Genomic DNA, 23,368 nt, shown 5'->3' with positions numbered 1-23,368 from the left:
GCTTTCTCTCTGACCCTACCCCCAACACACACACACACACACACACACACACACACACACTTTCAGAGCGTAGTCGTTTGTCTTCTGAAGGTAAATCACCAAAAACCAGACAGAAAGGCAGCGACAGCTTAAAGCAGAGAGGTGACACCAGATGTGTCACACCGCAAAGTGACGATGAATGTGTGAAAACATATTTGCTGAGTCAGCAAGGTTACATATGCATTTCAGTGCACGTGACTTCAGTCACTCAGTAAAGGTCATGGGTTCATAATATATATCCCTTTCTTAAATTGCTTGTTTCATTACTTTAAGATGTGAATACTCTTGATGAGCTCTTTCTGTTGCCAAGAGCATAGTTGTGAATTCTGAACCAATACAGATTTATTAATCAAAAACCTGAAAGACTTAACACTAAACACACTGAACTATATGGAGCCAAAAAGGGCATACGTGCAAAAATATGTTTCAATAAATGTAAAAACATTGTTCATGAAGTATATTGTCATTCACATGTTTATGAAGATTTAATATAAAAGATTAAATTTGAAACAAAAAAAAAAATCTGGACATTTTTTGTTTTGGCTCTCCTTAAGCTGGTCAAATGTAACTTTCACCCCTCAGGATCCCCTTGTCCAAATCAGCTTTGTGTCAGCTGTTCATTGAAGTAATAATATTTTCTCGGAGTGGGATATTTAAACCCAAGACTCCATGTTTTAAGGGGAGCACTATTTTATAAAGATGTAAAGTTTAAAAAAATAGTCTTGAATAATTTTGGACCCCAAAATCAGTCTGAAATATGTTGTTGAAAAAAATGTTGATTTATCCATTCGTATCGATACCTAATATTTGAAACAGTTTCAGTGCTAATTTTCCTACTCCTCTGGTCAATGCATTTGAATAACTGCATTTATAAATGATTCTGTTTTCACTCAATACCAATAGCTATTAATAATTTTAAAATCAAAATCATAATCATTCTCAGGAGTGAAAATTTTTTTTTGATGGTATAAAAATAGAGCTTGTTCATCAAAAAAAAAAAAAAAAAAGAGGATCAGGGGTAGGCCCCCAATGTTGTTATATTTATCTTTTCATAAATTATATTCACAATTAAATAAATACATTTTTATGCCCTTAATGTATTTTTTTCTGGTGGTACTGAAAATGATAAATATAATCAATATTTTTCAAGGATAAAAGTAAGAAGATTTAGTATTGTTTCAACACTAGTGTGGACCATGAACCACAATGTCCAACATCTGGTCCTCTGTTGCATCTCTCTCCCTTAATTCCTGTCATTGTGCCACTTTCACACCATGGAGGGCACAAAGGAAAATGCTAAGCAAAGTTGTTCTCACATGTGGTAAAAACTTTTAATTTCAATCCTTGGTCTGCATGTACAAATATCTATAAAAAGTGAACACATTCACTCTTTGTATGTACATTTTGCAGCACGGAGTTGACTCGGGACAGACAAGAGGACAGAGAGGAAAGAGGGACGATACAAGACAGTGATATTTACCACCAACGTATCCATCATTATTCCGTCATCAAAATGTCATTCAAGTGCTCATAGGTCACTTTTACTGTACATTCCTCCTCCAGCAACAGGATGCATACATACAGGAGGCTGAATAATTTGTCAAAGCATTGCCAAACACGGTACAGTCAAACCATGCAAACGGACATCATCAAGTACTTCATTTTCATATATATATATCTATTTTCTATAATCTTAAAATCTTTATGTGCAGCTTATATGACAAGGGATAAAATTAGCAACACCAACGGTGACATTTCCACTGCTGAACCTTGTGTTGTATCAGGGAGTGTTTCACAGAGGTATCACAGAGATCTGATTTTGAACATTTGTTTCAGAACCTGCATATCTGTTAGGAATGTGGTTTAGCCACTAGTTATGCATGACAAAATGAAGAGAGGGCACCTGTTTCTCAGCTTATTTGTGTGTGTTGTACACATAACTGCTGCTGTATCACATTCTTTGGAAATAGCTGCAGAAATGAAGGAAAGAAACAAAAGTGGAAGAGGAAACAGAGTTTAACATTAAAATTAGACCAAACACCTAAAGGGACATGTCTGGGATGACTCTTAAAACCTTGTGTTAAAAGACAGGAATGCTCAAGAAATAAATTAACAAGAAACCCAATGGACATGTGCAGTATTAAAAGCTGATTTTGTAAAGGGCTGACAAGAAAACAATCATTTTTATCACCTCACCCTCTGCCAGGGTCCTCAATTTCTATGCATGCAGTGTGAGATCAAGTGGTTTCTCCAGAGAAATGGCTGTGTGTGTGTGTGTGCATGTATTTATGTGTGAGTGTAAGTGTGTGTGTGTGTGTGTGTGTGAAGTGTTCCGCATTCACTTGTGATTCCCCTGATAATGTAAAGTCGAGTCATCAAACAGAGGGTTCTTCACTTCCATCTCTCCAGTCTGTCAAGGAGGGAAGAAAATTGATTTTCAGTTGTAAAACAACAGAAATAATTAGTGTGTGTGTGTGTGTGTGTGTGTGTGTGTGTGTGTGTGTGTGTATAACCGTAACCCAGGTAACTTTTCACATCTGTCTGCCAATACACCAGATGTTTGGTTGTTAATGAAGAGTCCAAAGAGGTGTCGGAGCTACGTTACAAGTGCAGACTACATGCTTTCATATTTGGCAGCCTAAAACATTAGTTTAATGTAATTTAAGGTTTATTTAAAAGGGAAATAGCATATTAATGAACAAGCGTATAAAATACAAATGTAAACATACTGATGTTCAAAGATTGGTCATTAGCAGTTCTTTGATAATTTGGATTGCCCAGAAATCCGGCTAAGCGGCTTGCAAAGTACTGTGCTGTCTCTGCTATCTTTAGCTGCTCTAACACAGAGATTGCCCCATAGTGCCACAACGAAGTTTAAGCTTTTATACCGCCCCTGCACTTTTACACAGAATCAACTAATGGCGGCATCATTCTGCTCCAGTGTGTGATTATACACTGCATGGCCATATATAGTGGAGATGCTGTTACTTATACTCCTAAAAACTAAGTACTGTGGGCTTTATTTTTAGTTTTGGAAACCTGTTCTGCCACTGGTCCATTAATCTGCATAACACTGCACCTTTAACATTTGTATCATTGTATGCATTATTTTTATGTGGACATAAATAAAATGTTAATGTGTGTCTACCCACCGGTGCAAGTCCAGGGCACTCGTATACTGTGAAGTCTCCTCCCACTTCCTCTTCATCTGATGTGACTTCTGTGTCAGGGACTTTCTGTTCAGGTTTGTTACTAAAGAAGGAAAAAACACTTGAGTTAAGGAAAAGAGGTAAAAAGGTCAGAGGATGTGGTTTAAAACTTTAAGTCTGCAAGAAAAGGGTAAAAAGAGGGAGTGGCAGAGAGTGTAGGAAAAAACCCCAGAAAAAACGTACTTTCCCATTGAGAGCATCTGCTGTTTCTGATGCTGGTAGTGATACATTTGAGCACTTTGGGCCAGAGTCTTATCTCCCACCTGAGGACATAACAGATGCAGGAAGTGTGGATGTTTGAAAACGGAAGTTTCGGTTCATGGAGGACAATCGCATCTTGTGGTTAATGCAGAACAAGAAGTGAGACATGCAATGGCGGTTAGGTGAAGGAAGAGCTGTGTGCTTACCGAGGTACCGTTGGTGGTGGCAGCAGGCATGCCTGTCCCTTTGAAAGCAGGGTAATCCACCTTCTGTGCCAGACGTGAGTCTTTTTGTACCCTGTGGTGGGGAATCGTGAATGTGAGTCCCCTGCAATACTGAGAGCTGTTTCGTGCCTCTGACGACAAAACCGCCTTTAAAGTGAGCTCACAGCTAATCATGCATGAACAGCGAGTGGAAGTACACTTTATTTTAAGGGTCAAACAAGTGTGATAAAATGTATAAATATACACAAACACAATGTAAAACTGTCTGAGTAATCCACAAGTGAATCTAATTTATCACTGGTGCAGAGACAGACCTTTGTGTTTAAGAGTAAGATCCTCATTATTCATCCAGAAACAGTCCCTAATTTGCCATCGCCAAACCTACCAGACTCCATTTAAATAAACAGTAATTTTAACATGTATAGAGGCAGCATATTTTCACATCTAACTGGGTAAATTAATGGTTTGTTTCAACCAAACCAGAGTAGGGGATTGTTGGAGCAGTGAAGGGATCAATCAAAATGGCTTTTGTGAGTTTTATTTTGTTTCTGTTGACTTTGAATAAAGTGTGTTTTACAATAATGACATTACTTTTTTATTTGAATGGAGTCTGGTGTTTCTGGAGTCTGGTGAGTCAGGTTGTTTCTCGTTAAACAAAAAGGATAGACAAAAAAGATCTTTTTTCCATTTCTTACTTAGACACACAAACATGGGAAATTAGGATCCAGCTTGAAAAATACCAAAATTACCCTTTAACTGATTACGAAAAATAGAGACTCTCTTTTTACTAATTCACAAGCATTAATAAGTGTCCCATGTGTTTTATTATGCAATTAAATCTGACTACAATGAACTCAGTTTGGCTTTTGCATTAGGCCTACATTTCATTTGGTTTAGAGAATTTACTTAACAACAAAAAGACCAAATAAGGTCTTTCTCTTGTGTTGTTTGTGAATGCAGGTGTTCAGACTTACTTGACGAAACAGACGCTTGCCAGAATCACTGCCAAAGTGCCCAACGCCACACACACTGAGATCATAACTGTAGGTTAATACAAAATAAAAGAGAAAAAAGAAAAGGGGTACAGGGCATGTTGAGGAATAAATCATGAGTGATTGATTGGGAGTCAAATGGCAATCCTACTGAGACATTTTTTTGTATATACCTAATATAATTATATAATTATATCTGAGCTCATTTGCTCATAATGACTTGTTATTGTCACCTTGTGAAAAGGATAATAAATGCGACACACACACTGGTATGAAAATAATTAATTGTTCTGTTTGGTCAAATGGAAAACAAAAGTGATTAAGTCTTGCTAGCATCAGTAGACAGCAAACTGCTTAACAAGAAATAAGGCTGAAAAAAAAATCCCAAATTTTAATAACATGTAATTAGATTGGATTTCCATCCATCATCTGTTCTTACTGGTATCTTATACCACCAATGTGGCTTTCACTTCCTGGTGCCGTAAAGCCTTTTGGTCTGTGTCGAGGACATAAAATCATACTCACTGACAATAATTTTGTCATTTTTGGATGTTGGCACAGCTATGGGACCAACTCGGCCCACCACTCCAGTAGCCCTGGCCTCAGGGGTTGGTGTGTGTTGTGCTTCAGTGGTGGCATTCAGGACTTCAGCTGATTGACGACTCTGGCTTTTCTGTTTGCTTTTGGAGGCATCTGTCTTGCTTTTTTTAACATCTGTCTGGGAGGTGCCGGCAGCTGAAGAGACAGTGGAGAACACAGAGACAGATATACCCCATTCCCCCCAAAATTAGCACGTGCGCGCAGGTTTTTAAAAACACGGGTAAACCCGCTAAATATAGGTGACTGGCTTCATTCCCACTGCAGATGAACACATTACTGCACCAGACAAGTCTGCCTTTCTGTCAGATTTTGTGTGCGTGTGTGGGGTGGGGTCGGGGTTTCTTGGACAATTAGAGGACATGTTGGAAGAAAATTAAAAATCATTCTTTGTATTAGAAGACCAGCCCTCAGACTTGACTTTATCCCATACATCCTTACTAAAAAGTAATATGTTTACTTTCAGGGCTCTTACCGAGAGGTTTGGATTGCTTTCCTGGTGACTTGATCTCTGACACTTGCTGTTTTTCGATGACGGAGTGAAGGTAATCGATCTCTTCATCCAGGGCAGAGTAGAATGCCACTTTGTCTAAAGAGCAGACAAGATTCCAAATATTACTGTTTCAACATACTATATCAAACTGGCTTTAATTGTCAAACAGGAAATCCAGATTCTATGTGACACATAAGGCCTCTTAACATAAACAAAGCACCTTCATTCAAACACATAACATACTAATCAGTTAGCTACCAGGGGAAGTAACTTCATATGAATCACAAGCAGTTATGAGGGCTAAACACCTACTGTCAGACCAATATTCCCATATTAGCAAATATTTAGCCTCTTCTGCAATCAACAATATATGAATCTTCAAACAAAAGACTTCTTATGTTTTTGTTCTGTAGGGGTACTTAAATATTTCACTGTGGGAAAGATGGTCTTTACATCAAACTGGGCTGTCTATGTAATCGACAAATGCAAATACTTTTGAAATTGGTGCTATATGAGCAGAGGTAACAGATAAAGAGATGTGGCATCTGTGAAGGGAGCTTTGGGTGTAGGCAAAATAGAGGGAAGTTTACCACAGTTAATTTACACAAACTGACCACATCGTTATGGTACAAAGCTGATTGAAGCTTCAGAAATTCCAGACACAGTGCAGAAAAAATGCAAACATAGCGAGGCAAAATGCCAAGAGGACAAAGCTAGAGTTGGCTTTCACTTTCACTCTCAATACTGTTTACAAACAGTTGCCAACAGCTCCTGCATAGAACCATTAAAGATTAAAGAATATCTAAATAGTTGCAGATGCACCTTTAGTTAGTTGACTAATTGACTAATTAGCTCTAAATTTCAAAATTGTTGTCCAATGTCTTTTTCAATGTCTGTAATACCTAATTTTGCAGCTGATGCACTGATAATGGCTAACTAATGTGTGTTAGAAAGAGAGCCTGCGAGCACATGCACATGGTTTGGGCACATATACATGTGTTTTTCAAGGTCTTGCCTCTGAGGTGATGGACAGGGAGTGTGCCCATGAGTGTTGTTTGTTTATGGACTGATAAAAAAAGGAAACAATACTAAACTGTTGTTAACAGCCCTTGAGGCCAGACAGTGAGCCACATTCCTGCGTTACTGCCGAGGTGTCCAGGGCGACCAGGGCCGATAGTGTGTGTGTTTGTGTGTGTGTGTGTGTGTGGCCGGGGGAGGAAGCACTGCAGGGGGCCAGAGCAATCAGCCATACACTGGCTTCACTGGGCTTCAGTTGCCACATTGACAATAGATCCCATAGCTTGCTGCTAATGGCAGTGATCAAAGTGCTATTTCCCTCATGAAGTTACCCTGCAATTTATCAAATATCAAATTATAAGTATTTATACTCAAAGCTGGAGAGGCGACAGGGTATGAGAAGAGAGGTTAAGAAGGAAAAAAGCACAAAAAACTAAAGGTGCTTGCATAAAAAAGCTAAATTAACAGATGACACATTTAGCATCCCTTTCTAATACATGCAGTCTGTTTGATTATTATCCATGTAGAAACCAGTGCAAAAAAATGACCTGTACCTATAAAACTAAAACAAAAATTATTACACACCTTTTGCAGCCACCTACATTATATTAATGATTACAGTGTCACTTTTGCTCCAGAAGGTCAGCCATCTGGCTGAGCTAATGTGTATGATATGACATGCCAGCACTTTCACTGCTTGCTTTGTTACTTTCTTACCCCCCTCCACTAATGGCCATTTAGTGCACTCCATTGGCGCTGTCTGTGGAGGCGGGATGCACCATCTGTACTTTGCAGGTGGCTGAGATCTCCAACCGTGCCCGTGTGCTCGGCAGGAGCATGTGGTGGTTACACAGGTTCAAATTTTAAAGGAGATTCTAAAAAAAGATGAACTATTTATTGGCGGTATGTCCAAAGAAGACTGTCCTGCAAATGCAGATCCCCCCAGGTTGTCAAGCAATTTATTATGACCAGTGTGTATGTTTATTATTAGGTGGCAATGGCAAGTGGCTGACGCTGGGAGCAAAGGAGGAAGTCAAGTGATGTAGTAGAAACAGCAACAAAGTTTGCATAAGAAGGTCAAACAAACACAGGACTTTGAACAAGGAGACCCCTGTTTGTGTCCCATGTGAAACCAAAAATTAACATCGAGTTATTTTACCTATTTGATAACAAGTAACTAACAAGTAGTAAAATAAAGATGTTGTATGTAACTCTGGAGAAAGATAGGTGATTGCTGAGTCTCATTCCTTGGTCGTCAAATACAAACGCTTGGGGTTGGTAGTCAGACCAAACCACCAACCCAAAGCAGGAATGAGACTGACTCAACAATAAGCTATCTTACTCCAGAGTTATATACAACAGCTTTAAAAAAGTACATATTTTAATTTATATAACATACTAAATTTTGTCACGTACCAAACACAAGTTTACTGGGACAGTTTCACTGCGTGTTTTAAATTGCGACCATTAAGTGTGTTAATTTAGGAAATGCTCCTGTGGATCATACTGAGGCCCCCATGAATGCTGCTTTGTCTAGATTCCAATTTTTCCCAGTGGCACAAAAATATATAGATAAATAAATAAAATCTCCTGCAGCCTAAAAAAGAATTTTCTCCGTAAACCCATAGATCAACATTATAAAAGAGATGTCTGTAAAACTGTTGACAGGACACCACAAACTGTAAAGAAGGTAAATTACTACTTTTTCTATGAATTTATACTCAACTTACAGCTCACAAGTCAAATCTGGCTGTGATAGGTTGCTGGGTGGTTCGTGGACCATTTTCTAATTTATAATGAATATAAACTGATTCACGCAGGGATTTTTTTTTTTTTTTTTTGTAGAGGGGTGGATCCCCTGGACCTGATGACTGGGAGCCAGGCCAAGCCCCAAATTCTCTCAAATCCTGGGGATGCCTTTGTATACACCTGACCTGTGCAGGGCTACTGTGACTGGATTAACATAATTTATTTTTTTTATTCTGATAAATATTATTAATGATTGTTTATTAAATGGCCCCTGGCCTCCTGTCATTTTGCAAAATTGGCCCCACAGCAAAGCATGTTTTTGTATTAGAGGGTGGGAATACATGACCTATAATGTTGAATGAGTTATGGAACTTGTTGCAAACATGAACTGATTTAAAATCTGCAGAAAAATGGTTACAAATGGACGAGCAGTATTTATTTCCTCAAGTCCCTACCCAGCCCGAAGTTGATATTCACCTAGAAAAAAGGCGGTGATTGTGTGAATGTGTGTGGTTTGTCACACACTGACTAAGCACGCACACCTCTCCCTGTGTAAGGGAGTTTTGTCACCGGCTTGATAATGACCCATAACCTCTTGAGAGGCACCCAGGGAGCAGCTGGGTACAACAAACAAACACTAAACAGCTCAACAGGGATTGTAGGTCACACACATCTGTGCTGTTCTATTTTCCCACTTAAAAACCATTCACATTTCTTCCTCCCCAAACACATGCGCACACACACACACATTCTCCCTTCCTGTTGCCCCTCGTCCTTACTTAAAAACTCTAAACCAGAAAGATTCACAGATCTTGTCACTTTACTTCTGACTTTCTGCCTGACATTTGTATGAAAACTGCAAAATGTACTGTGATGTAATTTTATAGTATATCCAAATACGATAACACAAAAAAGAGCTTAATAGAATAGCTTATAGAATTTACCTGGGAAAACCTGTGTTAGACAGATTCAAGTTGAACATTGATTTAAAGTGGCTGATTGCAAAAAGAGAGTACTTGTCACTTGTTTTTTGACTGTAAATACGCCATGTTTTGAATTGATGTTGTCAACTTTCAAAGAAAAAAAAGAAAGACACTTGGGATAAAGTTGAAATAAATAGGTTTGACATAATGCAATGTTTTAGTTGAGCTAAGATTGAAGTTAACATGTATTTCATATAACATTATTTTTATTTATTTTATTAACACTACAAAGAAAAAAAAACACAACAAAAAGAAAACATCCCCTCTGAAGAATCTACAGCTTTCAGATGAGACTTTATTTTTTCTCTATATCGCACCAAAACTTTCTATGACAGAAATGTCATATAAATCCAGGCAGATATATCTATCAACATATCACTGATACTGTGTCAATCAAGTGATTATTTCAGTGCTACAACAATGCACTCGATTTTAAACTATCAAGCTACAAATTTGTCACGTAACCATTCTGAGTTGAAGTGAAAGTTGTGAGTGATAACAGTGTCTCCCCCTCACTGTGGGCCTGTCCCCAGTCCTGTCCACACAATATAGACCTATACTCAGAGTGTCCTGCTGCCCTCTAGTGGGAGATTTATTATGTGTAATAGAGGTAAGAGAAAGACAGATTGGGTGACTGCAGGTCTGGCTGATACTTTATTCTCAAACTCTCTTAAATCAAACTCTTGACAGAATAAACAACTAAAAAAGTTTATAGAGAAACTCATGTTTGTTTTGTTAGTGTGTCTGTTTTTAGAATGAGGGAACTTTATTTTATTTTATTTATTGATTTATCTATTTATTTAATTAATTAATTAATTTTACTTATTTATTATTATTATTATTATTATTATTATTATTATTATTTTTTTTTTTTTTTTTTAAATTAATTAATTAATTTTCATTCCCATCATTTATTTTTTGTGTGTCTGTTAAAGACATTGTTCTGTATTAAAATGTAAAAACTGCAATAAAAACAATGAGGAAAAAAAAAAAAAAAAAAAAAAAGAATGAGGGAGTGGCACAGAGTTCAAATGTATTTTTGTGTAAGGAAGCATAACTTGTAATCGTGTCAGCGAGTCACCCTCCCATCTGTTGTAAAAACTTAGTCACAGCTGACTGCAGAGCTTCTAGCAAATATGGATTTTTTTTTTTTACAATGTTCTAACCTTCAGTAAATAATCCCACCTCTCTTTTGTCCATTGTTTTAAAAATGAATAAAAAATGAAAATGAAATGAGCAATGGAAACACTTCCAAGGCTGCAATAAAACAGACATATTTTCCTGCTTTCCCTTTTTTGCCAAAAATAATCCAAAAATTATTTACAAATGCACATTTTCATCTCAAAAATAAATAGGGAAGACACACCAAAAACTGCAATAGTGAAATATCAGCATTTGAGCCATTTACAGATTTACAACCACGTATATCGACCTGTCTGTTTCTCCTGTTTACTTATTTAATCTTTTTTTTTTTTTTTTTTAAAGTGGTTGATAACATTAGCAGTATGGAGACATTTTGTAGTTTTATTATATACTTTATTTTACGTTTGAATCATGGTTACCATTTGCCTGTCACACCTGTCTAAAACTTATGTAAGGTGTTTATGAGCCTCCATCTTCTTGTTTTTTGCTTAAAACAGCTTGCCATTTGTGATCGTGTTACCAAAGTAAACGGCTGCAGGATATTTGTTCATGTTGTGTGTCACTGAGCCACTCCAAATGCTGCTTGAATGTCTTGGTCCTCGTTAACTGCTCTATTATCTATTACATGATGTAAAAAAATACCAACACGCATACTCAATAAGCAGGAACAGACAGAGTCTAATATGTGTGGCTGTGAGAGAAAATGAGGAGGACAGAAAGACACAGCCTGTAAAACACACTATTTGTCTGCATCTAAAGAATACATACCATTCACCGTCTATTTGAGCAGCTCCCGAACAAAGGACATGGCTTTGAGGCATAGCGTATGTTTACCAATGGCAGAGCACACCTCCATGTCAAATATAAGCCGGTCTTACTTGCAATAAAAAGTGCTGACTGCCACACTTGTTCATGTGCACTACTGCTACCATCCTCTTTAAGATGCGTATGTGAAATATTTTATGTTTTTTAATCCATGCAGAGTTATTTCCACACATTACAAAGGCAGAAAAACAATGAATTACTGCAATTTATGGGCAGTCAAACAAGTGCAAGGTCACAGAAGGATAATAATGTCTGACAGAGAAGCGCTGATATAATAAGTGAATACAAGATATGCAAGTGATCCGTGTGATTTAGACGAGAGGAAGATAGAAGAGTACATTACAGTTAAAGATGCGGTGTTGACAGTGACTGGGAAAGGAGAGATCGATTCATTGATTTAATTGAAAATAATTGAAAAGTCCATTATTTTCATCACTGTGAAGGTAAATGCAGTCAAAAGGCCAAAGCACATTTGTGAATATAATTGTAAATGTGAATGTCTATAATATGCAATAACTAAACCATATAAAATGTCCAAATAGACAAAAAATGTTTTGAATGACCGGGGCCACAACACCCGATTAGTCAACTGCACTAACAAGTAAGAACCAAACTACTTGGGCATAGTGTCGTGTTTGATTTTAGACAGCATGCTGGTGTTCCAGAAGTAAAAGAGGTGTGACGTGTAACACAACAGAGTCAGCCTCTATTGTGACATTTCATAGACTTCTGGCAGTGCTTTCCATGCGATAACAATGGAATAGCATGGCAATAACAATAATTTATTGTCCCTTTTAAATGGTGGTTGATCCCGTTCTCTGCTCAGAGGGTAAGGATCTCCTGAACCTCATTGCCCCCCCAGCTTGCAGACATTTTCAGTTGCTGTTTTTCTTTGAGTTAGCTGCTATGTGCTTTTAAAATCTCCTACCGGTGGGTCGCACACATAACACATCAATTAAATGTCACACCTGTCCTGTTCGTCCAGCTCTCCCCTTTTACAAAGCCACTGATTTGGTGCTGTTTCTACCTCTGCTGCCGGCTTAAAGGAAAGACAACTTGGTCCCCCATATTCCACAATCGTACCTTTATTTCAGAACCATGAGGCGGAATATGGGATGTTGGCATGAAGTCTATAATCACACAGTGGGACAGCATAATGCCACGGTCATTTGGTTCTGTGTAAACACACAAAGGAGGCATGAAGAAGGGACTTAGCAGCCACCCTGTAGCGCAATCTCTGTGTAAAAAGGGCTATTGACTTTGATGCTGCTTGGCAGACAGCTTGTCGCTAAAAGCAGGCACAACCTTACTTATGTGTAATTTTAAACAGGTATGTTTTATAAAATCTCACCCTGTGCTGTTGTCATAAATGGAGAAATTAGCTTTAAAGATCAGAACCATACTTTGCTGTGGAGGCATTTTAACATGGGGGTCAATGGAGATAGAGGAACTTCAGTTTCTGGCACTTCTTTGGCTTCATTTTTCAGCCCTGGAGGCTGACGCTTGGGTAGTCGGTATAAAGCAGCCTTATAACAGTGGCTATAGTAGCCTTTCTAGAGCAAGAGGAGGCAAAGCAGGAGGAGAGTGACGAGGTCCTGTGTGGTGTAAATGAAGGATGACTGCAGTATCCTGGACCATCTGCACTGCTCTTCAGTCTCACTTTTTCTAAGGACATGTAATCTTGTATAAGTACAAATTCACATGCTATTCTCGAACAGACATTAAATCGTATATTACTCTCTGACCCACACACAGTCCCAGCATATAATTATTGTAAAACATGACTTTTAAAAGGGGGCTTTCTGATATTATTGTAATTCTTCTATAAAGCATTAAAAAAGTTGAAAGTTCAACCTTCTGCAAAGCCAGTGACTCAGCTGATGTTGGAAACTGAATTGGAAGAATAGCCAACAAAGGTTTAGTTATGAGTGAATGCATCTGTGAGTGAGACAAATAAAAGAAAAAAAGAGCAAATGAAGTGACTTATACTGGGAGTGTGGGCAAATCGTGCGTCAGAATTTGAGTTTGATAATGTGTTTTTCATGCTTTAGCAAGTGCACAAATTTTAGATAATCAGTTGTTTAGTCGTAAATACACAGCCATCAAATTTGCTCTGATGTGACAGCAGAGTGACTTCAGAGGTGTAATTTGCAGTCTGTAATGCTGCCAAACGACCACAGCTCAGCTGGACTGCAGCTCTTTGCTGTGTTGTGATGCATTAAGGGATGTGCGTGGCCCCTGACAAACCAAACAAACCAAATGTGGTATATTTAGGAGAGTGAAATTATAGTAATTTCATCTGTTCATTTCAACATTTAGTGTGGGTTTTTGTGTACACGTGTGCATGCGAGTGTGAAAAGGAGGCAGTCAGTCTTCCATGCGGATTACTTTGTCCTGTGGTCTCCCGGGGGTTTATGTAACCACTGGGGAGCTTAGCTGAGGCCTACGATGTGCTGGATTCACAACACCACACACACAACAGCATACCATATGATATCGAATCCAAAGTCCAAATGCTAATAACTGATCAGGTTTAATCATCTGAATGTGCTGCATAAAATACACATCCTCTGTTCTTCTGCATGATGTGACCTTTCTCTTCAGAACATCCTCACACTCATCTCCTCCACATGTTTACTTCCCTCTCTGATGCTGCTGCCAATAATTCAAGCCAAGTTTGTATCCTCTCCTGCCGCAGACCCATCTAAATTATTAATCCTGCAGAGAACACACACGTGCCCACTGACAGACATAAATACACACAGTCACACACACACACACACACACACGTTTGTGCAGCCAGTGCGCTCAAACATACACAAGATGTTTCAATTTCTCTCTCTCTCTCTCATTTCTACAGCGCCATCTCGAAACACGGCGTGCGTGCCAGCAGTGCGATGTTGTGCCATGGAAATCAGAAAAATAAGATTTATTTTCGCAGCTTGGCTCTCTTGTTGAATGACATTAGATTCAGAGATAGAGATGAAGGGCACGAGTGAGAGAGACGGAGAGAGAGAGAGAGAGAGAGGCATGTCGTCTAAGTGATTAAAGCCGCCAGTGCGGGGGCGGTGCATGTGTGTTGCAGACGCAGCAGGGGCAGAGGCGGATTAAAAACACAGAGGATCAGACCGCACCATAGTTGTCACAGATATGCATGGGCGAAGAGGGAAGAGCAAAGACCCCAACAAGGATGTAGGGAGAGAAGTGGGCAAGAAACTGGACTGGTGGAGATGCACAAGATACTAAAAGGGAGAGAGGAATAAAGAGATCAAACTAAGATTGATGGGAGGAGAAGGAGGGCATGTAATCAATAGTCAGCTGAGAGAAGGAGGTGGAAGAGAGATGTGGGCATACAGAGATGAACTGAGAATAAAGGGGGGAGTGACAAAGAATGAATGTGAAGAGAAGATGTTAAAAGAAGCAGAGAAATAATGGCAGTGAGTCAGTCGGGACATTCACATGCACTCCTGTTGTGACTGTCATTTAAACGATAAGCAGGTTGTCTCAGTGGACCTGAGGTTGTAAATAGTCAGTATTAATCAATCTTCAGTTTACACTTGTCAAGGCTATCTTTTCTGTGTTTTCAGCAAACACACTAGTCATAAAGTTCCATGTGTTTGTGCATGATTATTTTCCTCAATGAATTACTTTGTCTATAAAAAAGCGGTCTATCAAGTCCTTGTTTTATCCAACCAACTGTCCAAAATCGATATATATTCATTTTACAATTACATTTTTTTATTCCTTCAGATTTCCACTTGATCGTAGTGAATGCAAAATTGCACATATGTTTGTGTGAAATGTTTGTACATTTCATACCATGTTGATGGTGCCTCTTTCTCCTCACACATCGTCCCTCCTCATTCTCCACCAATGGCAAGAGGCAGGGGCCACAGTGGGTAGTGCCAGCCCTGCAGAATTCACGTCTCTCACTGGCACAGTCTAAAAGGCATCTACTGTGAGCTGTGTGAGAGAGAGAGAGAGAGAGATAACAAAAGTTTTATTAGTATCCAAACCACACTGCTGTGATGCAGAGATTATGCTTTTAATGAGATAGTTAAGTCACAGTCTTTGTGTGGAAAGAAGTACTATATAAAAACCCTTTCATTAAGAGATGCTTCAACTTTTACAACCAACACTCCTTTCATTAGTGGATGTGTCAGCTCTTCAGCTCCATTCAGAGATGAGACATCTGCCCTCAAACAGAGCGTCTGCTGATGTCAGAATTACATCACAGGGTCACAGAGGTTTTTTTTTTTTAATTTTAAGCATTTGCTGTCACATCATTACAGCTTCTACATAGGCGAGGTTTGTGAGATAGGTTAGGAATGTTTGACGAGTGCATTTTGAAGCATTTTCTGCATTTCGCAACGTGGTGAGCTCCACCTGTTTGACAATCCGAGCCAAGTCAAACCAAACTAAAGAGTGATCCACAGCTGCCTGCCTGCAATCAAGTTAGATAATCAGTTGGCCTGATAACTGTTGGTTTGCAACAAAAACACAACACCCACCCACACACACACAGTTTGGGAGGGCAGAAGTGGGTCACAGATCCTCAGCAGGTGTGTTTGGTAGCAGAGGGCAGGTGGAGCACTGGGGCGCTATTAGAGCAGATAATGAGCCCGGCAGAGCTGCACAGCGAGCCAGCGAGCCAGTGAAAGGTGAACACCACAGTGGGTGTTGATAGTGACATAACAGGCAGGAGGTGATATAAGGTGGCAAGAGAGTGGAACACGGTATTTTTAAGGGGATAATGGGTCTCAAAGGTCAGAGATATTCACGTCTGTAAGTGACAGAATAGTGTTGTGAAAAAAGGTTTGAGTTTGGTGGTCATTTTCCCTTTCTGTTTGTTAGTTTGCTTCGTTTTTATTTTTAATTTCATTTATCCACTAGCTGGGCTATGTTTTGCATCTGGTATATGTAGGTCTAAGGGTTTGTTTTGCACTGTTTTATATATTGTTTTACGTATTGGTATGTTTTTCTGTATTCAAAACCCAATAAAAGAAAACCCTTTTTCATTTATGTGCTTATCACTACCTCTGTGATGAGGCTCTGATAAATCAGAACTTACCGAGGTGCTACAAGATACAGTAAAATGTTAATGCTGGGAAAATGCATGTTTTTCTGTTTTGCAACAGAGTGCAGGCGTTTCTCCTAATCTGATTTGTTTCAGTTGCTATATTAGAGAAGAGAATTGCACATGACAACTGACGGTGAAATCTCAATGACCTCCAAGGCAACAAGGACTTACTGAAGAGCACATGTGCAGACTGGGAGTGTTGCTGGGATGAAGAGCAGAGAGAAAAGGGGCACTGGGACTGGAGACGTGCTTTTTTTGTCTGTGTATGCGTACAAATATAGGCACGCGTACATCTATCAATATACATTTTCTAAACAATCTTTTTTTAATTCTAAAATTCACTAAATATTTACTTTGTGTTATGTGTATCTCTTAATTTTGACGTTTGCAAATTACTTTGCATTGGATGGATTGATTACATATTTATAACTGTGCAGAGTCTATGTTTATTTTCCATTTACTCTACTTCAACTGCTGCTTTGTCTGACCTGTCAATCCAGTCTATGACATAATACAAGTACCTTGGTATTGTGCTAGACCACAAACTTAAATGGGACTTCTGGACTGATTGCTTAAAAACTAAGACACAACAGAGAATGTATTTCTTAAAGAAACTGTTGTCTTTTAATGTCAATGCAAAAATTCTGCACATTTTACTCTGCTTTTATTGAAATTGTTTTGACATTCTGCATCATCTGCTGGAAATGCTACTACACAGAGAAAGACTTTTAGGAAAACAGTAACTAAAGCCAGCAAACTGTTGGGGATTAAACTGCCAAATATTGGATGTATTTACAGAGACAGCGTTATAAACAAGGCAAACAGACACTCTGATAACGTGCAATAACTACTTTGATGTGCAATAATCCAGTGCAATAACTACATCCATGTGTAATATTCTATATTCAAATGTTGGTAATCAGTTGTTTTATTTATCACACGGTAGTAACAAGAACAAATGTACATTTATATTTATACTTCAGTGTTTAGATATATTTATTTTATATTTGTACTTATGTTTACATTTTATTGATATATTCTACATTTTCCTACTTCTTTTAAGAATTTAGAATGGGAGCATCTGCAACTAAAGCCAATTTCCCGTCGGGGATCAATAAAGTATTTCTGATTCTGATTCTGATTCAAAAACAGCAAGAGGCATCCACTAGCCTCCTCATTTCACTTACTCCCATCTTAACGACGTTATTACCTTTAAAAAAAAAAAAACAGATCAAAACTGTCCTTCATCCCGCAAGCTATAACATTTTTAAACACCCACTAAAAATAAGCAGTATGTCCAGCTGATGTGGTAAAATGTCTTACCTCTGTCATGTCTCATCAAATTTCTAGTTAAGGTGCAATGTAAGTGTGTGTTACATTTACTCGTGTTCACTTTGTGAGTGATAGTTGCTGCACACTGTTGTTGGCTGTGTCCCAAACACAGCAAAACAAGATGAAAATGAGAAAATACAGGCAGATAAATACAACACCACCACAAACTTCTAAGGGTTCATAAATGATGTTTGAGAGGGATTACTTCTGTATGAGTCTACACATTTTTTAAAGAAAATCTTTCTTTCAGGTATACTATGCAAGCAATGAAAAGGGAATAAAAGTACATTATAAAAAGATTCACAAATTCATTTTTTAATACACAATACCTTTTTGTTAAATATAGAAATCATAACATGATTGTTGATCTAAAAATTAAAAAAAAAAAAAGAAGAAATAAACTTTCCCTTAAATTAGGAGATCCGCATTACTGGAATGTATAACTAAAAACAAATACTAACGAAGATCTGAATATTTCAACAACATCAAGTGTGTGCAAATACCTTAGAAAAACAAATACTTGTACAGACATACTAACCACAGACACTCAAACACCCATTTTGACAAGTCTACCCATCATCACAACAACACCACGGGGAGATGGACACACGCGTCCACATGTTCTCATGTCATCGACTGTTCGTCCTCAGGGAGTAAGAGGTGGAGTGACGCATGTGTAATCTGAGAAGCTTTGTTGTCTGTTTATGTCAGAGACAGAGAGAGCGGGAGGATGGGGATATTTGGGCCATTGGATGATTCACTCTTACATTTATAGGTAGAAAGCAAATGTTTTACTTAGTGCCATAAATCAAATAGCCACAAAACTAACAGGCAGGTAGACAACTCCCTGAGTGTCTTTGTTGTTGTTTAAAGTCACGCTGTGTCTTTTTCTTTTCCCACAGCTTGGCAACAACTCTCTCACTTCCACTTTTAATTGCTGCCTCACCTGCTCTGCCCCGTGTCTAAATTATTCCACATCCCTGTGGGAGTGACAGGATCACGTGTCGAATCCACTCATTCCTGCTTTCATCGAACAGTGTTCACTGTATTACTCGTTTTCTCTTCTCCTCCCTTAATTGTCGTGGCTTCTATTTTTACATGCACATGGCTTTCTTTGAATTACTCTCCAGGTGTCAAACCTTTGCCTGCTCTTTCCACGTGTTCCTATTGATTTTCTTCATCCTGCATGGCTATAGAGAAAAAAAAAAGTCTCATAACAAACAGACCTGTCTAAGACATGTGCCTGTGCATGATGCAGAAATCATGGGTTCACTCACAGCCATAATATAACTGAATCTGTTTTTGTTTTTGTTTTTAATTCTGTAAGCTACTGTAGTCTCCTTCCTGGCAGCTTTCATTCTTACACCCAATTATAAATGTAAGTGCAGACTGTCCACCAGCTTTGTTATTTGAAAATAATGACAATATCTGAGATGTTTTGCATGCTCGTGAAAGAAACCAAAAAAAAAAAAAAAAGAGTCTCTCTAACTTGAATAGAGGTAGATAAAAAAAATATAGATTAGGTGCCTTATTAAATCAGTCTGCATTGATTTTAGTGCTGCAAATAATTATTAATTTAATGAAAAATTTGGTTATTACCTTCTTGTCCGGGCTTAAAATTAAAAAAAAACTGCACAATGCCCTTTACAATTTCTCAAATTGCATATTTTGCTCAACAATCAGTAAAAAAAACCTGAAGATAATTCTTCAAAAAGTTTAAAAAATGTCTGCTCTTGTTTGTCCAAATTAACAAGATAATAATCTTGTAAATTCTCATTTTTCTGAATTAACAAGATAGTTATCTTGTTTAGAGGGAAAAACTGTTTTCCTGTGAACAATTTTCCTTATAATTCTGATAAAATATTCTCATTAAATCAAAAATCATTTTCATCATCATCATTTTTGTTGTTTTTTTTAAGTGAATGCATTATGCTTCCATAAATTCTGCATTCCTGCGACTAGTGTTACACTGTCCTCACAGTTAAAGTAAGCAGTGACATGATTAAATCATCTCAGTTCTTGTCTCATTACTCCAAATCTAGCCAAAAGGTCAAGGTGCAGGACCCTGCTGGTATCTTCTGCCCCAGATCAGGTGCAGATGACTGCATTCATGTCACAGATCAAACAACCTGTTACTGTCTAAAATTCCTTGACCTTTGTTTACGGTGAGAATTTGGCAATGAAGAATAAATCTGTTGGATATGTGCCTGTGAGTTTGTCTGTGTGCATGATTTTAGTGCTGGGAACCACAGGGTAACTGTCAATGTGATACTTACAGCCGATACATCATCGCATATAAGACCTGCAACCAAAGATTATTTTCATTGCCGGTGAATCTGTTGATTGTTTTCTCCATTAATAAATTAGTTGTTAACTCTATCAAATGTCAGAAAATTGTGAAAAATGTAAATCAGTGTTTCCCAAAGCCCAAGATGACATCCTCAAATGTCCTGTTTTGTCTAAACCCTAAAATACTCAATTTAATGTTATAGAGGAGTAAAGAAACTAGAAAGAAAATATTTACACTTAAGAAGCTGGAATCAGAGAATTTTGCTTTAACCGATTAAATACAAATTATACGACTATATGTGTGTCTATGTTGTATGATGCAGCAGCTTTGAGTCCCCCCCCAAAAAACTGCCTGTGGGTCAAGAAAGTATATCTTAACTTATATATATATATATATATATATATATATATATATATAAAGCTAGACAAGCAGCGTGACTTTATGACTGTAGCCCTTTTACCCTGAGATCACATTTCTACCTTCGCTGTCGACTTAAAAGCAAGATGACTCTGTCCTCCCCCCTTCTGCGATCACACCTTTTTTACAGAATGACGAGGCAACATAACACTGTGATTTTCCTGACTTTAACAGGCAGTGTAAAAGGGGCTAATGTCAGATGTTTGGTTCATGCTTGGGTCCAGACTGATACATCAAAAAGCATCATTACATTACAAGCTCAACATTTCAGGACCAAACCTGCTCTTTGTTAGGGTCACTCTTTTGAAAGTGTTTTTTTTTTTACATAGAAGCAGGAATTAATCACACATTTATTCATTGCATTACGAAGTGCGTTCAGTTTCACATCATTTTTTTTGACAAATGAGTTGAACAAGGGCTTTAATATGTTCACTTTCATTTAAAATGTCAGACAGTCAGTGATGAGAACAGCTCTAGAGTGAAACTGTCTGTAGTAACGACAAGATACACCTACGCCTGAGAATCACAGGAGAGCATATTGAGATATTGGTGCAATAACGTGGCAATTGCAAAAGACACTATTTCAGTGGGTTGCTGAATCAGTGACTGTATTTGTCCTGACAAAAGACAATTTGCAAATCCTGGCACATATATGAATCCCTGGTGTCTAAGACAAAAAGAGAAGCATTTAGTCTCTGATTTGAAATCAATGTCCTCTGGACCCAAAAATCTGCAGTCTTTATTACAACGGAGCAAGCATCTCAGCACCTCTGGCCAGCGCTTCATCTGTTATTCATTACGCCGGAAGTTAATATGGTGGAACCTATCGCAGTCACATGAATGCAGATAATTATTCTCCTCACACCAAAGGAGCCATATATACACAAACACACACACAGACCTACTGGATGTGTGCTTCATTATAAATGTGTGAGGCATGGCAACGGGAGAAAGAGAGGGTGAGGAAAAATAAAGCAAGTGTGAAAATCAGCGAAGAGCGGCGGTCCAAAAAACGGCATTCATTACAAACATTCGGAAGAACACCATTTTGTTTTATATTTGCATTGAGATAATATGCTTTTGGTACACCTGCAGATTGAATCATAATCTTTTTACTTCATCAAACTCAGTTGCATAATGTCACTTTCTCTGTGGAAGGTGCTCATCACATGATAATCATATAAAAAAGCAGCTTAAATCAATTTACCAGCTCAACAAAGGAGGTACAGAGGTGAATGTCAAGTCGCCATAGGAGGGTGTCCTTGCACCACTATGCCTCCCACACAGTGCTGTTGTTAATTAGAGCTCAATCAAAGAGACGGAGTAGGAGAAATTAAAAAAAAACAACAAGAGACAGGCAGCAGAGATGTAGATTGAACAGACTCGTTCCTGTGGTACAGCAGGTCGTTCAGTATCAGTGAAGACAGCAGAGGTGTGAAACATATTATGCAACTCGGGGACTCAAAAAAGTAGACCTTGGAACGAGTGAGAAATGACTTTCCTAACCATCTGCTGCTGCTGTTGCCAGGCTGTGTGCTCAGCAGCAGCTCTGCCAGAGTGAACCGAGAGGCGAACAGAGGCATTCTCACACAGCCTGGTAAACACCTACACGCACACACAAGAGCACAAATGAGCGCACACTTTAATGCCGCTGTTAACTTGTGCTCCTTCAAGCTGTTCTACAGATACAATACAACAAATGTCACCCAATCTGTAACTGTGTAAGTGAGAGAGATTTGGAGAAGAAGTAGGAAATGGGAAGGCCAGCGGGGTCTTTCACTCCCATTGTGTGAGTTTCCTGACCCTCCGATAAAAGACAGGAAGTAAGCTAAACACTCCAAATCAAGTGGAAACATTTAAGAGCTCTGCTTGAGACTCTTCACTTGATATGTAACCACACTGTTTATTTCCACATGGATAACGTGCCTGTGCATTTGCTCGTGTCTTCGTGAGTGGCTTTTTGGGTAACCATGCTGCTATGGTCCTGTGTATTCATCATGCCTCATTCCCAAATGACAAAAACAAACAAATGCCAAGAAGCCTGTTTCTACAGCTTTGTTTTCATTGGCACTGTCTAAAACTGCATTGCATTTTAAACTGGGCGGATGGAGGTTGTCAGCCGGTACATCAGCCTCAGGCTGCAGTCTTGACCTGTATTTGCTTTTCAGGCAGGTGAGAGAGGAAACTCCACTTTCACAAAGATAAGTTGTTGCAAAAGGCAAAATACGTTGGATTTATTTTGAGGTATATTTTCAGACATATTTTAATTTTTGAAAAGAAAAAAATGATCAAACAATAATTTGGCAGTCCCCTGCAGCAACTGAGACTCCCTTGGAGTCCAGGAAACCCTGTTAAAGACCCAGGATTAAATGGATTCGGCAAGGAATTAGCAAACACAAAATATTCTATGTTGTTATATTATCTAGACAAAAGGCTTTCAACTGAATTTCCATTAAAATGTTCAAATCATGTTATATATTGATTTGTGACATAAATTCACATAACACAGTGATACTGGATTTTATCCATATTGCCCACTACTTGTGTAAAATTGGCAATATCCACTGCAAATGAATTAAATAAGACACACAACAACAACAAAAACTTTTAAGATCAGCTACATTAAAAGAAAACAGTATCAAGGAGTGTGAGTAGTTTCCTACAGATTTAACAAAACAACTGAATGACCATAGAATAAGAATAAACACAATAAAATAAAAACTCTGGATGTAGAAAGAAAAGATGTTTTGTTTGCCTAGCGACTTGAACAAAGATCT

The 23,368-nt window shown here is 38.3% G+C and overlaps 1 protein-coding gene across 1 annotated transcript in view; it reads right to left on the bottom strand.

Moving 5' to 3' along the window:
* Positions 1-1,345: 1,345 nt before the first annotated feature.
* Positions 1,346-23,368, bottom strand: part of LOC121959849 (neural proliferation differentiation and control protein 1) — a 28,256-nt gene continuing 6,233 nt past the window's right edge. Inside the window, exons 2-9 of the mRNA XM_042509366.2 lie at positions 15,292-15,435; positions 5,738-5,851; positions 5,191-5,400; positions 4,648-4,714; positions 3,656-3,746; positions 3,432-3,511; positions 3,192-3,291; positions 1,346-2,449 (exon numbers count right to left, since the gene is read on the bottom strand). Coding sequence (XP_042365300.2) covers positions 2,378-2,449; positions 3,192-3,291; positions 3,432-3,511; positions 3,656-3,746; positions 4,648-4,714; positions 5,191-5,400; positions 5,738-5,851; positions 15,292-15,435 — 878 coding nt within the window. The 3' untranslated portion in view covers positions 1,346-2,377. The remainder of the gene's footprint in view (positions 2,450-3,191; positions 3,292-3,431; positions 3,512-3,655; positions 3,747-4,647; positions 4,715-5,190; positions 5,401-5,737; positions 5,852-15,291; positions 15,436-23,368) is intronic.

The sequence above is a fragment of the Plectropomus leopardus genome, chromosome 20 (genome assembly GCF_026936395.1).
Source record: "Plectropomus leopardus strain MGB_pleo_1.0 chromosome 20, ASM2693639v1, whole genome shotgun sequence".
Taxonomy (NCBI): domain Eukaryota; kingdom Metazoa; phylum Chordata; class Actinopteri; order Perciformes; family Serranidae; genus Plectropomus; species Plectropomus leopardus.
This window is presented reverse-complemented; position numbering and strand designations above follow the sequence as displayed.